Below are 16293 nucleotides of genomic sequence, written 5' to 3' on the forward strand. Positions count from 1 at the left end.
GGCGTGGTGCTCTGGAACCCATCCCCAGAACATGGCAGCATAATGGTCACTGGTGAATTACTTTTGCTGGGAGCTTCAGCCCCTCTAAGCACACCCCAAAGGGGACAGAGGGGAAAAAGGAGCGTTAAGCTTCCGAAATGTGGGTCCTCCCTGTGACACAGCTCTGCCTTCACACAAGTGGACATTTCCAAGGGCGTCCACCCATCAGTAGGCTGATGCCAGCCCACCCCATTCTGTCCAGACCTTTCAGGATCCCACTTCACAGCATAGCGGGACACTGGCACACTGTCTTGATGTCCTGGGTGGATGGGGTGGGGGTCTGCAGTGATTGTCACTCTACCCAGAACCACAACCTGCCCTCAGCCTGATGGCACCTGCTAATTTGGGGCAATTTGCTACCAGAACCTGAGCAAGAGGACTCCTAGGGCACCAAGGCAGTGGGGCTGGAGCAGCAGCATTAGAGCACAGCACATGGATCCTTTCCATGATAGCAGGGTCATGCCTGCTGTCTGGGTAAGGTGGAGGAATGCAGGTTGTCCCCTCGAGCCACAGCACCTCCTTTCTCCTGCCCTACAGATGCCATTGCATTTGTGCTCAGCCTCCGTGAACTATGTACTTTTGCTCTTACAGGCAAAAGCTGAGCCTGGTGCTTTCCAAACACCCCGTGCCTCCCACCCAGAGCACGTGGGTGCTCTGGGACCCAAATTTCATGGACTGTCCCAGGTCCAAATCCTCCTGCGTGTGCACAGGACAAGCCCACACCACACATTCCCTAAAGCTGTCCCTCTCAAACTCATCCTTTGGTTCACATTTATATCGCATTTGGTGACACAAAGCCTGGGTAATTCTCTCTTCTCCCCCTTACAGCAACCACAGCCTCCATGGACATGGGGCTTCTCCCGAAAGATGATGTTTTTGTCGACTTTTTCAACATGTTTCTCAATCTTCCCATAAGTCTACTCTGTACCATAAAGCCTGGGACCTTTCTGAGCTCTTCTCAGGTGAACTTTCAGCTTCTGTGGTGTTAGAGGCCTCAGGAAAATCTGGAATACACCACACTCAGGCCAGAAAAATCAGGGAAACCTGAGGACCTCAGCTTGGAGGTAGAGGTCTGAAAAGGAAGGGGATGCCCTTCTCTGTAGCGAGGACTAACTAGAACAGCTGGGCTCTGGGCTCCCCTGCCACCCTCCATCTCTTTCAGCTCTCCCCTTTCCTTTTGGTACAGGTTTTTGGCCAGGCACCCATTTACATCAGCAGCACGGGCTGGTGGGACCTCTGGCCAGAGCTGCCAATCCACCCGGTGAGAAAACACCCCTAGTAAGGAGGGGGAGGAAAGGCACAGGGCAGGAGGGGAAGGAGCCACTTCTTCTTTACCAAGGCCACTCTCTGGCTCTCCAGCTCATGCAGCCAGGAGATTATTTCAAACCCAGGTGTAATTTTGCTGTTAAGCCCTGGGAGGAGCACAAGTCATTTAAAGTCCTGGTGCAGTTTATGGGGTCCATCCAGCCCTCAGTAAACATGGATAGCTGGAGTTAAGGAGAGCATGTGTGGTGGCAGAGAAGGAGGACAGAAATATCAACCCTCTGTGTCCTGTATTCCTCCTGAATTCATCGGGAGTGAAGTCCTGTTGATGCTCAAAGCAGCTCAGCTCTCCCCATGGATGTCCCCCTTCCCCACAGCCACGAGCACTGCTAGCAGTGCTCAGATCCCGTAGCAAAAGGGAACCTGCTCCTCCAGGCTGCTAGAAAGCTGCCGTGCCTTCCTGCCTGGGCTCGGGGAAAGCAGGCAGGCTGTGAGGAGAGGCAGCCTTGCCAGAAGCCACGCAGCGCCGGATCTCCCAGCTTTGCAGGCAGAGCTCACGGGGATGCAGGCAAGGGGCTATAGCTGGAGCATCCCCCTTCTTTCTCAGCATGGGGGTGGCTTGCACTGCTGTCTAGCAACAGGGCGCCTTCCCCTGCCTCCTTCCCCTGTAGCCAGGGCCCGTTACTCACCCTAATCCCCAGGCAAGAGACGGCTCCTTGCTCACAGCCTAATCTTCTCCTTGGGCATGGGGGTTGCAACGCAGGATCCCAGCCCCCCGGCTTTACTGGCTTGGCTGGAAAAGCACCGGCTGCCTCACTTCTGCAAATCCAGCCTGTGCCTCCACTTCATCCTCTGCCAGAAGCTCCTGGGTTTCAGTCGGTCGGGGGAAGCAGGTGAGTCACTGTGGCACAAAAGAAATCAGAGTGGCTTCGCTGCCACAGCAGAGCTTCCTCTCACTGGGGCTGTCACCGCCTGGTGCCTGCCCAGCGGGTTGTGCCTCTGCTCCAGGTTGAAAAGGCATCGCACGTCCCATTTATAGGCATGCAGCAGATCCCAGCGTTTCCACGAGATGAGCAGGGCTTTACCCCACAGCCAGGGGTACAGGCTCACTGCCTGCACGCCATTGAGCTGAAACGGCTGCTTAGCGGGGTTTACCATGCAGTTGATGGGTGGAGCGTGGCTGGAGAGCATCCCAGGGCATGGGAAACAGGGGTCCTGATGTTTGCGGTTTGCTGCTGTGCAGGGTACCCAGGGCTCTCGCACTGTATCGCAATATGCTCCTCATCTGCATCCTCCACTGGAAAAACAGGGCTATACCATGGTCTGTCTTGCTGGCAGCAAGTCCGAACTTTACTGCTGTTTACTCCCAAACGGAGCCATCTAAGCCCAGCCAACCGCTTTGTCAGCACGAGGGAAGGCCGCTGGAAAGCTGTGGCAGCAAGTACGCCGTGCTGCTTCTGGGTGCGTTGCTGCTGCTTCTCCAGCCGGCTTGAACCTCATGGTGAAAGGGTGTTGAGGGCAAGCCCCAAACTCAAGCAAAAAAGACGGATGTTTGCAAAGGGGAAGAGGCACGATAGCTGGGCAGACTGTCACGGACATGAGCGGGTTGTCTTTGCAAACGCCACACATGCATCTCACAACCTGTCTGAAACTCCCGTTTCAGTGGGATTTGCTGGGCTCCTGGCTTGCAGCACTGCTGCCCTCTGGCAGCCTCTGTCAGGGATGCTGGTGGGGTCTGGAGGGCTTTCTCAGGGGCTGCTCCTGCATGCAGCCCTGATGCCGTGCTGCTCTGTGCTCTCTCCAACAGCAAAACTGCTGAATTGGCCAAGTGCTGACCAGTGGCTGCTGGACAAGTGCATCAGCAGGAGCCAGGGCATGTGGCACTTTCAGACCTTCATCCAAGGAACAGCAGGTGGGCATGGGATGCTCGGCAGTCCCTTCTCAGCCAGCCGCAGGTGAGCTGCCTGGTGCGACACTGGCATGGAGCCTGGGGGCACGGGTAAGCACCAGCAGGACAGGAGACACTGTGATCCCAGATAGAGCCCTGGAAGATGAGCCAGCAGCAGAGCCCCAGCATGGGCACTGGACATTGGGGAGATGCATAACCCTGGCTCTTCTCTACACTGTCCCCTCTGTTCATCCAGGTGATCTTTCCCCTTTTATTTTTTTTTTTTAAAAAAAAGCTGCTTTGCTCATTAGCAGGGCTTTCAGAGACTCCCTCCAACTCCTGTCCCTTGTCTGATCCATAGGGGAAGAACTGACCAACTTCTGGCTTGCCACTGAAAGGCTTCTGGCACTTGACGAGTCAGATGCAAAGCAGAGGAACCTCTACCTAGCCTTGCTGCACAGGCTGAAAGCCACTCACCTGCGTGAAGGCTTCAGCATCATCACTCTCTGCAGGACCACTGTTGGTAAGAAACATGGGAGCTGGGGACAAGCAGTGCCCTTCCAGAGAGGTGGCCTTTCCTGGATGCTCTGAAGGAGATGGGATACCATCACCAGCTTTGTTTGGCTGAGGAATGGTCTGCATGGAGCCATCACCCCATCGTAATCCCCTGCACCCATTTCAGGATCACTGCTGAAAGCCAAGCATGTTCAGCCCATCAGCACCAGCAGAGAGATGCTGAGCAAGATGCAGTAACGGGCACTTTTTATGATTCAGAGTTAATGGCTCCCTAAATTCCTCATCCACTGCAAGATGGGCACGAAGGAAGAGAAATCATGCCAGGCCCTGCTGCAGGAATATTGGGAGCGTTTATTATGGGCCAGCTCGCAGGAGCCCTCAGGTTTTTCTGAGAACCTCTACCCAACGTGTATTGAAAGGAGTCAGGGTTTGTCAGGGCCCTACTGCAGCAAGAAGCCCAAAGCAGAGATCTGGGCTCTGCTCAAGGTGGGAAGAGACACTCAAGAAATGAAGGTGCCCAATTTTCAGGTGCAACCAGAAAGGCAGCTGCGGCCAGCTGAGAGCACAAAGAAATCATGTCTGGATGCTTTGGGATCGTTTCATCAGCAGTCAGAACAGCCTGCAAACACTGCCTTTGGAGGCAAAGGTGGAGCAACTTCTCCCGAAAGACCTAGACCCAATGCAGAGCAGGTCTTTCACCTGGAAAACCTCTGTGAAGAGAAAGTCCTCTCTAACCTGTGTTCCTCTGCACCCCTTATCCAGCTGCCATGCCTGAAAAAGCCCATCAAGACCTTGAGTTTCCTTCCCTGGGCCCTTAGTGCTGAGACCTTCACGGGACGGCCCTTCAGGGACTTCTTGAAGCACCAGGACTGGTCTGTGGAGACTTGTCTCCTGGACCTGTCGTGTGACCTGGAGGAATTTCTGCCTGTGGTGCTGGAGCCCAACAAAGAAAACAGTTTCTTCCTGCATCATTTGATTGGGAGGCAGATATGCAAGACTTACCTGGAGAACACCATTCAGCAGCTTCCCTTGGATACCAGGACTCTCAGGAACTTGAGGAACCATCTGATGTCTGCAGAAATCTCCCTCTGGATATTCAGAGCCCAGAAGGAGATTTGCAAGGTACAAAGTGGTGCTGGCAGTGGTCAAGCCAGAAGGTACAGCTGGCATTGGCACCCCTGGGCTGGTGTGAGGGCTGTGGGCATGTTTAAGAAGAGGTATTTGGAAAAAGATGGTGAGAACTGATTAGGAAAGGCAAAATTTACTGTGACATGCTACCTTGCGCTGGAACCAGTGACAAAGATGTGCCAGGCCAGTGGAGGGGAGCATACTCACTGGAACGTGGGGCAGTGGAGCAGAGGCGAGCAGTCATTTAGCAGCTGTTAACCTCACTTGTCACATGCACATGCCAAGGGCCAGGGGGTGGCAAGGCAGCAGCCATCCCTTTGCATCCGAGTCAGTGGTTCCAGCACATGAGTAAAACACATGTAAAACCCAAACCCTACTGGGCAGCCTCTGAGCAGCTCAGTGGACCAGCCTGGGTGTACAGATCCTAGCAGGCCTGCCCAGGGCATCTCAGAGAGGTGTAACCTGCCCACAGTGTCACCACTGCAGCCTCAGGGTATGGTGGGGCTGGGGGTGGCGGTTGCTGCTGGAGCACTGCCTGAGGACAACCCACCTGCGCTCCTCCTCAGGTGCTCTGCTGCTTCTCTGAGGAATTTCTGGCTGATGATGACAGGACGTTCCTCCAGTTTATGGTAAAGGGGATGCACAGGGTACGCGGGCACCCTCATGGGGTGTGCAGGCACCAGTGGGAATGTGAAAAGTTGGGAGAGAGGGAGGGAGGAGAAGCCCAGCAGCAGCTGCAGTGGTCCAGCATCCCACAGTGTCCCCCAGCCAACGCTGCCACAGGGCAATAGGGCAGAACCTGCTCTGCTCCAGCTGCCTGGAGCAACGATTCACACACAGCTCTTCCACCACAGCATCCTGCAAATCAGCAGCGCTGCAGGCACACCCTGCAGGAGCTCCCCTGAGATGGGCCATGACCTGGCCCAAAAGCAAGGAGACACTTAAACGCAGCCTTTCAGGGTAGGCAGGGGTGAGACCCGGAGCAGGCAGTGCACTGGGTAACTGCCTCAAGTTTGCCCACGTCTGGGTATTAACTCTCCCTCTTTTTTTCCTTGTCCACAGCAAACAGCACCATTAATGTGACTCAAACGCAGACGCACACACGTATGTCCCCGTTTCAGCATGAGTGCCTGGCCAACACGCTGGGGAAAGGGGGCATGCAGCCTTTTAGCCTATGATTCAACCTCAAGTTTTCCACATTATTTTTTCCACTGTGTAAAGGGATGATTTTAAAAAAGCAGTCACACAAGCACTCATCTTCCCAGACTATTGTCCCCTCCTAGTGGGAAATCCCACTAATACCCCCTGGTTATCAACACCCTACATGCTAACCTTACACCCAGAAACCTCCTTGCGGACAGACCCCCCCCCCCCAGCATCCCAGCTGCTTGGGTCCCTGCACAACAAATGCAGGCAATATTGCTCGCTGCAGTGTTCTTCAAACCAACCCTTAGGTCTCTCCACCCCACCCCCCCAAAAAAAAAAAAAATTTAAAAAATCACCAGCTGATCCTGGAAATAGCAAGGAGAGGCTGTCAGGGCTAGTGCCCCCAAGGACCTGGCTTGCAGAGATGCCAGCATCTCAGTCAGCGAGAGGTGAGCGTTTTGGAAAAGTCAGCTGGCCACTCCTGACCCTGATTCATGAAATGCTCTTGGCTGCAAGTTAATTAGCCCCCCAGGTTTTGAAGCATCTCTTGTCAAGGAAATTACCCCTCAGAGCAGCGTCCGGGTCTGGGAGTGCAATTAGCACCCCGGCAGGTGTCAAGGCCATGGCTCTCGGCAGGCACCATCCCCCATGCCAGCTTCCTCCCGGGTCTCGCTGCACTGATATCAGGGAACTGCTCGGGGGCTTAGCGGGGATATTTTTGGTGCTTCCTCTCAGCAGCCTGTATCTTGGTCAGGAACCAGCTGCTCTGACTCTGCTGCTTGGCAAGCCGTGCAAACTGCTCGCTGGCGGGGAGGGCCAAAACCCGCAGGAGGGTCTCAGCGGTGGGCGAGGGAGGTATCCCCAGGGCACGGGCCAGCCCCAGCCCCAGGGATAGCAGCCAACCCAAAAGGCACATGAGGTTATCTCTCTGCCTGGGACACCGTCGGGGTTCTTTACAGCCCTCCTGGGTGGATGTTGATTTCTTTAGGAAAGCTGCTGAATTGCTGGCACGCCGTTGTCTGCGCTACCTGGGGGACCTGCTGCATGTCCCCAGGACATCCCAGATGCAGGCAGATGTAAGCTGGCTTTAAGCAGCTGCATGGGTGGGTTTAAGGTCTATGCTGAGCTTTGTAGAGCTCACATAGATTTCATCCAGATGGTTTAAAGCTAAAGCAGAGATCTAACTTGGGTGGGTTTGTACTCTGAGGTACAGTAGAAGGTGCAGCTAGCCCATCAGGCACAGCACAGGAGTGGTCTCTCAGGTGGGGTCTGTGCTCTGTGCGATCACCCTCTGCTCTTCTCACTGCAGTCTCTGCAGAGTGTTGTCCCAATGCCAGAGGTGCAAGCAAGGCCATGATGTTGGGAAAGATGGATGTTTCCTCCTGTCCCAGTGGATAAACCAGTCCTTGAAGATGAGCCAGGCCTTGCATGGCATGAGGAACTTGGAAGGTCTCTCCTCTGAGCACTGGTGATTAGTTGCCACTCGGGACCTCCATCCAGGCAGAGGTGGAACCTTTCCTGTGCAGCACCGGTAAGGTGATGCTCTGAATTTCTGCCATGGTTCACGTTGGCTCAAGCTGATAAAACATATTTTGTGCACCCGTAGTGATGTAGCACTCAGATGTACTGCTGCCAGGTCATGGACATCATGGAGTGGGTTGGGACAGGGTATCTGGAAGCCATCAGCTATAATCAGAGCTTTGGCAGTGACATATGGGCCAAATTCCCTCCTGCCAGTACCAGAGGCACCAAATGCCACATCCCTGCACTGGCCTGGGTCGCCAGATCAGACAGAGGCAGCAGCAAAGTGACTGAAACCCAAAGCCAGCAACACCCGCTGTCACCCCACTTCCACACCTTGACCTCCTCCTGTGGACACTGGGACTGGCCATACTGGTGTAACACCCCAGCTTTGTCTTCTCACGTCACGTTTTGACAATGACATCAAGTTTCTGGGCACCTTCCAGAGCACTGAGAGTGACAGCAGTCACCTGTAGCAACCCTTAAGTAGCTTGTGGGGCCTCCATCATACCTGAGAAACGCAGTGTCACTGGTAGGTCATGGGAACAGGGCACAGAAGGGGAAAGGAAAGGTAAGTAACAATCGCAATACAGCATTCTGAGCTCATCGTGGCCAGAAGGAATGAACATGGCATCTGTCCCCTCTTCTTTATCTGATGAAGACTCCCAGAAGAAGACAACAAATGAGCTGCCTGTTCAGAAACCCTTACTGGCTGTGGATAGCCCAAGCAAGGAAAATAAGCTTGTGTCTCAAAAGCCCATCCCTTGATGGGTCCAGTCTGAGCAGGCTAGAAACAAGGTGGACTCCCAACCATCAAGCCCTTGCAGGTGCTCCTGCATACCCTTAGGGGACTGGACAAGCAGTCTTCCCTGCTTGCATCCCATCATCCAGTAGAAAACTCCAGAAAGAGAAAGAGAGAGAGAGAGAGGCCTAGCCACCCCTGAAAGGCATGTTTTGGGGTGTTAATCCAGCCAGAGAGGGTGGAAGTGGGAGGATTTATCTAAAGCAGATGCCAAAGAGGTCAAACCATGTGGAGGTGAAGAATTCCCACAGCACCCAGTCTCTCCTGAGCCAAGCTCACCGTGCAGACATCAGCATGGTAGCTCTGGGCACCTTTGCCCTACAGACAGTTGTGAGCAGGCTCTGGCTGTCACCAGAGGAAGGGGCCAACCCTGTTCTGTCCCCACAGACATCAAACTGAAGAACAGAAAGACTGTCCCTATGAGAAAAACTAAATCAAGCACGATGAAGTCCACCGCCGTTGCAGTAGAGGTTTTGCTGGTTTTTTGCTGCTTCCACTTTCCTTTCAGGAAAAAGATTTTTCCCATGCTTTCCTGTAGTGCCACTGCCTCTGCTTCACCACCAGGCCCCCTCAGATGTAGTTGTGGGTGGCCCATGGGTCTGAACTGTAGAGTTACCAGGGAAAGGAGAAAAGTGATTTAACAGGTCAGGTGAATGCCGTGACCATGAGAAGCAGTAGAAGAGGGAAGTGGCTTTTCATCCCTCCTGTTTCACTGCTCCACACCTTGTGGTTCCCTTATTCTGGCCCAGCAAACACAAAGCCAAGCAAGAACTCAACTGTCCAGCCTAGCAGTCAAGAGTGCTTTGTCTTGGAGCAAAAACCCACGTGCCTTTGCAGGTTTTCCAGGCTGGCTGATTCAGTTGAAGCTCTGGCAGCCTGCAACACACAAACAGAAAAGGAAGTTGCTTCTTTCAAAATGAAAGTCATCATCTTCATCAAACACTTCCTGGACTCCGGTGTTCCCCCTAAGTTGTGGGTAAGATCCTGGGACCCTCCCAGAAAGGCTGAAGGCTGCTGCCTGCTCATTGCTCAAGACCGTTGGATCACAGCTGCGAGTCGTTGTGGGGAAAGGGGAACCAAGAAGAGGTCAGGATCTGCTCTATCAAAGCACACTGTGAAGCTTCAGAGCATAATCTGGAGCTTGGGACCTCCACTTGGGCCCAATGGGATAGGAAGTGATCCACCACCAGACCCATGCTAGCACTTGACCCAAATAGACTGAGAAGTGTGTGGACAAGGAGATGGTGAAATCATCTACCTGCTGGAGAAATACCAGGGCTGAAGCACCAGGATGGGTACTGCATGCCACCAATTCAGTCCTTTCACTCTCCAGAGGTCAATGTCACCCATCATCCCCTCCCGCTGCACTCAGCTCTTCCCCTTGTAGTAGCCACGACTTTGCCTACCTTCCCTTTGGAAAGCACACCACAGTGCCTTCCACTGAAATCCAGGGGGATCCTGCCCTTCTATTTGGGACTGGCAGCCCAGACGTAAATAGTTTATCTTCTTCAAGACTGCCAAAATGCAAGGTGGGATCAGGGAGAGAAGCATGCCTAGGGCCCATCAGGAGTGCTACAAGCCACTTTGGTGAAGCAAGGTCTCTTCTGTGGCCAGGTAAACATCTCTGAAGAAGAGAGATACTTAATCTGCAGTTTGTCTTCCAAGGGGCTACTGAACCGTGTCTTCTACCATAGGTAGAAGGTCATCATCTTCCCCATCCTGATGCACTTCTGGAGAAGGTACCTATTCCCTCTCTCCAAAGGTGGGGGAGGCTCTGTGGATGCCACCCTTTTTTCTCCAGCCATCCATCTCTCTGACATGATGAAAATACAGATAAGACACTCCCCAGGAGCTCAGCTGTAGATGCCTGTTTGGAGGTTTGCTGTCTTCAGTATTTCTCATACAGGTTCTGCACCTAGAAGGTGATGAGGAGCTTTCGGGTCTCTGTGAAGGACAGGGTGCCAATCTCCTTGCTTAGGACAAAAACATCTTCCAAATTGTATGGCGTCCACGGTCCAAATAAGCTGAGTGCCTGTCCTCCTCCAATTTGTCCACAAACTTGTTCTTCCAATGCAGAGATGTTCAGACCTGGGGTTTTGGTGTCCCCACAGGGTTCCCCTTAGAAGATCCTAACTCCTTCTTTGCGTGCAGTGGTGCACACCTGTTGGAAAATGAAGCATCTCTGAAATCATTCCTTTCCATCAAATTCAGTCAAAATTGCCCAGTGGGTTTTTAGAAGTTTCTTTGGGGAATAGGGAAGTGGGTCCAGGGACTTCATGACTAAAGAAGTGTTGCATAACTCTTGCTTACTTTGATAACCAAGTCAAAAATAGTCTCATGCAGAAGTAAAATAACAGATGTTTTGAGTTGCAAGTCAGATGGGAGCAGGAAAATGAGAACCACCATGCAGCCAAACACCAAGCTCAGTGGCATTACATGGAGGATGCTGAGAAGATCTGGAATGGAGAACAAGCTTAGTCAGGATTTGAGGTGACACTCACCAGGACATCTCAGAGGAAAGGTATTTTTCTTTCCTCATCCACTTGTTTAGTTTAGATATGGTGAATAACTCTAAATAAAAAAAAAACCCACACAAATAAAGTGGTGCTAAGTGCTGCCAGTTTGCCTGACAACCCAGCTCCTTGACTGAATATTCATTTGGAAATTGTCTAATTGATTTTTTGATTAAAGGGGAAACCAAAATAGGCACATAAAATCTCACTTTGACGGTCGAGTGGGTGTCAGAAAGCCAGTGTTCCGCTCCCTATCATTTATCACTGTCAAGTTTGGGTTTAAAATCAGCAGAGTTACAGAATTTTGATAGCTACAGGCAGGTGCTTGAGCTACTGCTCCGCAGCTGAGCTGGGGTAACAGACCCCTGGGCTGGTGTGCTCCAAGACCAGCAAGCCATGTCCATAAGCTCAAACCACCCCACACCTTGGGTATTACCCTGGCCAACAAGCAGTATTCAGCTTGAGTCTTCACCTTGTTAGAGAGCCTCACTGCACTTCTAAGGCCACCTTAAGAACAGTCGCTTTAATGCAAAAACCTATTGCCACCAGAAAAAAACCCAGACAAAACCTAACCCATCACGTATGTATTGCTAGCTAGTGACAAACCAGAGGCATAGTTACTTAGGAGCTACCTGTTGTGTTATCTGGGACAAAAATAAGTGTTTGCCGAGGTCTTCAGTGGGAAGAGAGATGTTTAACCACTGCAAACTGTTGCAAAGGTTAGGACAGCCCCACCACTGCCCAAGTGGTGCAGCCTGTATTAAGTACACAGAGCCTCAGCGTGAATACAGTGAGCTACTGCTCTGGAGGGACAGCTGGGGATGCATAGAAGAAGCCATGATCTTTCTCACATGGACATGAATCCTGCAGTGACTGTCCCTGGGGCAACTGTCCCCAAGCCACACAGCTCCTTGTAGCACCTCCCAGGGATGAAGAACCAGGCCCAGACAGATCGAATCCCTCAGCTCCGGTGGTGCGCCTTGGGAAGAAGCATGCGATCTCCCAGCCCTCTCTTGTTTCTCCTGCCCTAGCCTGTGCGGCTGGCACACGCAGCCGGGTTGGAAAGGCAAGTGCCACCACGCCGTGGTGGGGCAGAGCTGTACCCAGGGGTGCAGCACGGGCTGGCTCCTGCTCTGCATCGCCCGCCAGCCCTGGCTGCAGCACCCTGACTCCCAGAGAGCAGCAAACCCAGTCAGCCTGCAGCCCCCAGACAGCTGCTGCTTCTGGCTGCGCTAATGCCTGTGCCGCCTTTTGCTCAGGACGTTTTTTCTGTGCCTTATCACGCTTTTAATAATGACCTTTAGATAAAGGTCTTGCTTTTCTGACCTTCAGATTAAAAGCTTGCTTTTCAGCTGGGAGAAATTGATTGCCTTTCAAAGGTACCAAAATTCCTAGGAAAAACACCTGCAATTCCAGAGAACACCTCCTATCACGCACACCTTTCTTTTCTCTAATTTTGAGGGTTGCTGCTTTGCACAGATGCGGTGCATGCACAGCTGGGATGGTGGCAGACATTAATCCATCCCCCTTCACCAGGCGTCACTGTGGCACTGCCTAGGCCTTTGAATGAAGCAGAGGGGCCTGTCCTGCTGAGCCTGGACATGCTGTCTGCACCCCGCTCCATGGGCACGAGCAAGGAGTTCCCCCTGGGAGAAGCTGCCCATGCAGGCAGAGAGCTGGGAGCACATTTATGCATAGGGCCAGCTGTGCACACCCATCTCCCCAAAGGCCATTTCCTTGCAAGCCTCCCATCTGCCACCAAGGACCCTTCAACCCTGCAGCAGAGCCAGGGTTGGACATATCACTCCCACCCTGCAACCCCCAAACTACTTCACAGTCAAGGAGATCCGGGTAATTCAAGTCCTTGGTCAGCCACCCTTCCTTGACCTCCATACAAGCTCCACGGGATTCAAAGGGGACAACACATCCTGCTGTCCTCCCTCATTTGCCATCAGAACGCTGACTGTACAGTACCACTTCATCTCTTCTCCCTCACCAGGCAATCACACCATCATTGTCTTCACTCTCCTGAAAAGCATCCAGATCCTGCTGCCACAGTCCCAGAAGAAAAAAAGAGCCATTGGAGGAGCAAAAAGGTGAGCCAGCACTAAAAGGAGCGCTCCTGCTCTCAAGGGTTGCTCTGGCTGCTGGGACATGGGTTAGTGGTGGACTTGGCAGCACTGGGTTTACAGTTGAACTCAACGATCTTAAAGGTCTCTACCAACCTAAACAATTTTATGATGGGGGTTGGGCTTTAGGGCTCCCTGCATCAGTCCCTGATACGATATTGTTGAATTGTGTTAACACACCTTTTCGGAGATAGCTTTTGTGTGCCCTCTCCAGACTGTCCCTAGAAATTGAACACCAGTATCAGGCCCCTGAATTCTCTTTGGATTTACAGCCCACCCCCTTTCTTGGAAGGCATTTACTAAAACTTCTAACTGTTCAGTTACATCCACTTTTGAGGAGCCCATAAACACAATATCATCAATGTAACAACGTATAGTGCATTTTTGTTCTGGAGCAGGCGAATCCGCTGCTACTAGCTGATGACAAATAGTGGGAACGTGTTTGTAGCCTTGTGGTAAAACTTGGAATGTATATCACTTACCATTCCATGTGAAAGCAAATTGGTCTTCTGATGCTGCGGAAGTAGTAATTGAAAAGGCGGCATTCACTAAATCAGTTACTGCTTTCCATTCTTGGAAATGCTGGCTCACCCCCTCCAGCAACGTTACCATGTCAGGTACCACAGCCACGAGAGGTGGGGCTGCTTCATCCAATTCCCTGGAATCCACTGTCATTCTCCACGAACCATCTGGTTCCTTCAGTGGCCAAACTGGACCGCTGAAGGCAAGTAAAGCAAGGCGGATTATTTGGTTTTCCAAAAGGGCTTCTATTGTCTTTGGATTTCAGCTTTTCCCCCTGGTATTCTCTATTGTTTTACTTGCACAACTGCAGGCCCAGGTACTTCAACAGAGTCACGCTTTGGATATCCTCTAATCAGTGTAATTATTCATGCTTGCAGTAAAGAAGGGTTTCGCCTGAATGAAAACAATCCCTGCATTGTCTGTATGTTTCGACCTAACAATACATCAGTTCCTAAAATACGTTCACTGATCGGTGCTAACACCACAAGGGTAGAAAATGCAGGCTTTTTCCTGATAGCTAAAGTAACTACAGCTCTTATTGCCAGTTACAGACCCCCCAGCCCACAGAGATGAGTTGTAGCTTTATGTGGACATACCACACTACGTAAAACGGTAACCTCTGCCCCAGTATCCACCAAACCTAAACCTGGTATCTCCCCACCCAAGTGCCATCGCATTTGTGGGGGTACATGAGGGCGTCAGTCCCCACGCAGCAGGCTGCCATAGACACTCGGATTCGGGGGACCCCCTTCCCTTCGTGGCCTCTTCCCAGGTAACTCCCACCGCAGGCTAGGAGCAGGGGGAGCTGAGGGTTTAATGAGATTTTGTTGACTAGAAGGCAGCCTCTGCATTCCAACAGCATTAGAAATCCAAAAAAGGTGTGAGGTCGGTAAGCCATTTATCTCGCCTCTTGACACTCCTGACTGCAACAAATCTGTTCACATTTGTCTCCTGGTAACTTTGCTAGCAGTTTTCGGTACTCCACCAGGCTTTTTCACTTTGCTTTTCTGAACTGCTTTCGCTCGGTTCTCTGATACTCCAACTATTGCTAAGTCCCTCCTTTTGGTTACCCAGCCTCCCACGGTTCCTGTAGCAGGCATCACAGTTCCCAGCAAAAGGTGTTTCAGCCCATTTGGGGCCCCTTTAAGAAATTGCATTTTCATTTGTTGGGTTATTTCTACTCCATCAGGACCAACAGCATCTATTAATCCAATAGCTACCCCTAGTTGCTATAACATGGCTGTTCCTTCTCCTATGGTCTGCTGACTCCCTACTGCTGCCGCTGGCTCACCCGCTGTAGGATATACACTTCCAACAGCAGGACAGAGCCACCGACGTAATGAGGTAGGCACAGGATTGCCACCAATATGCACTCCAGCTATTCTGCCCTAATAATATTGCACTTGATCATCCATGGAGAAAGGGCTCATTAGATTTAACTCATCCCTCACCAAAGCCAATGATCCTGCCCCATTATCCCAGGCTCTAACCATCCAAGCTAACAAGGTTGCTGCTGGAACATAGTTAGAAATTCATGTAATTCCTTCGGAGTGTATGTTCTAAGTTGCTCAATCACATTACCACCTATCTGGCTGATCTTCTTTCACCTGAGCTAAGTCTAGCTTGCATGCAAGATAATCCCAATTCAGTATCATATTCAACCTCAGAGTCTGAACCAGAGGAGGTACCATCCCATGCCTCAGGATTCCAAGAATGACTTGATACAACAGCTCTAACCTGTGCAACAGTTGCTAGAGCTGTACCATACTGCCTCCAATGCTTATTCACTGTTCTCAGCACCAGTTGCTCAATTTTATGGGTTAAACCCTGACTCTTCTCAACTTTGGAAGTAATAACTTACTGCACTATGGTTTTTGTATCCCACAAACCCCCATTTTCATGCTCTGGCTCTTTCACCCACTGCTGTAAAGCTAACACTTCATCATCCAGTGCCTTTATCCCAGTTAACAAAGCCCAACCGAACTTCCCTGCCAGCATCTGCGAAGCATCCGAAGCACTGGGAAAGGGCAGGCTCCTGAAAGCAGATTCAATGGCCCTTAGGGCTACATCCTCCCCCTTTGCCAATTCTGTCCAATCTTCTGGAGTGGTCAACTTGCCAAGCAATGCAGCCAAAGACCCCCCACCACCACTCCACCTGGGGCATCCTGGCACACCACAAGCACAAGCAGCACCACCTGAGCTCTTGTTTTCCCCTTTCATCTTTTTCAGCCACAGCACTGCTGTTCATGTATCCTGCCAACTTGTTCGGTCCGGACGGCAGCACCAGACTGGCCTCCACCAGCAGCAATGCTGATCCCAACTCAGGCAGGGTCAGATACACAAACGTGATACACACAAAGACGGTCAAAAGGTGTTTATTACCTCGACATCCCAGTGAGGCAGTGAAGGTTCCCCAGTAGTTTCCCAGGCTAGGTAAGCAGCAGGCGGGGAGGTCCCTGGCACAGTGGGGCAACAGTCCATGGTGAGAACAACAGGTGGGAGTTTCTGAAGCTTTTATGTGAGTTTGCGCATGAGCATTGTGTTATAATTACCTAAGCATCCATGCAAGTGATCACACCAAAAGGAACACAGCTAGCTATGGGAGAGTGCTTGATACATAACCAGTTTGGGAATACTTAACCAAGGACAACATGCATAACAATATATTACAATGTAGAATAATGAACTCTAATGCCTTAAAGTGCTTCGTCACAACAAATCCAGGTTATAGCTGTACTGCTCTCCATCACCTATCTCCTTGCCATTTTTAACATTCCACATTTAACTCTACAGTACATCTACAAGCACACACAGCTAAACAGATCA

The 16293-nt window shown here is 51.6% G+C and overlaps 1 protein-coding gene across 1 annotated transcript; it reads left to right on the forward strand.

Moving 5' to 3' along the window:
• The first annotated feature begins 137 nt into the window (after window positions 1-137).
• Window positions 138-12916, forward strand: RGSL1 (regulator of G protein signaling like 1). Its single transcript, XM_040610863.1, is given in 16 exon segments — window positions 138-207; window positions 868-949; window positions 1225-1300; window positions 2066-2195; window positions 3110-3214; window positions 3552-3713; window positions 3873-4828; window positions 5401-5463; window positions 7290-7322; window positions 7324-7463; window positions 7465-7511; window positions 8163-8247; window positions 9141-9279; window positions 9918-10042; window positions 10210-10316; window positions 12816-12916. Coding segments are annotated over 16 exon segments (2421 nt in total).
• Window positions 12917-16293: the final 3377 nt, after the last annotated feature.

Source organism: Falco naumanni, chromosome 11 (assembly GCF_017639655.2).
Source record: "Falco naumanni isolate bFalNau1 chromosome 11, bFalNau1.pat, whole genome shotgun sequence".
Lineage (NCBI taxonomy): Eukaryota > Metazoa > Chordata > Aves > Falconiformes > Falconidae > Falco > Falco naumanni.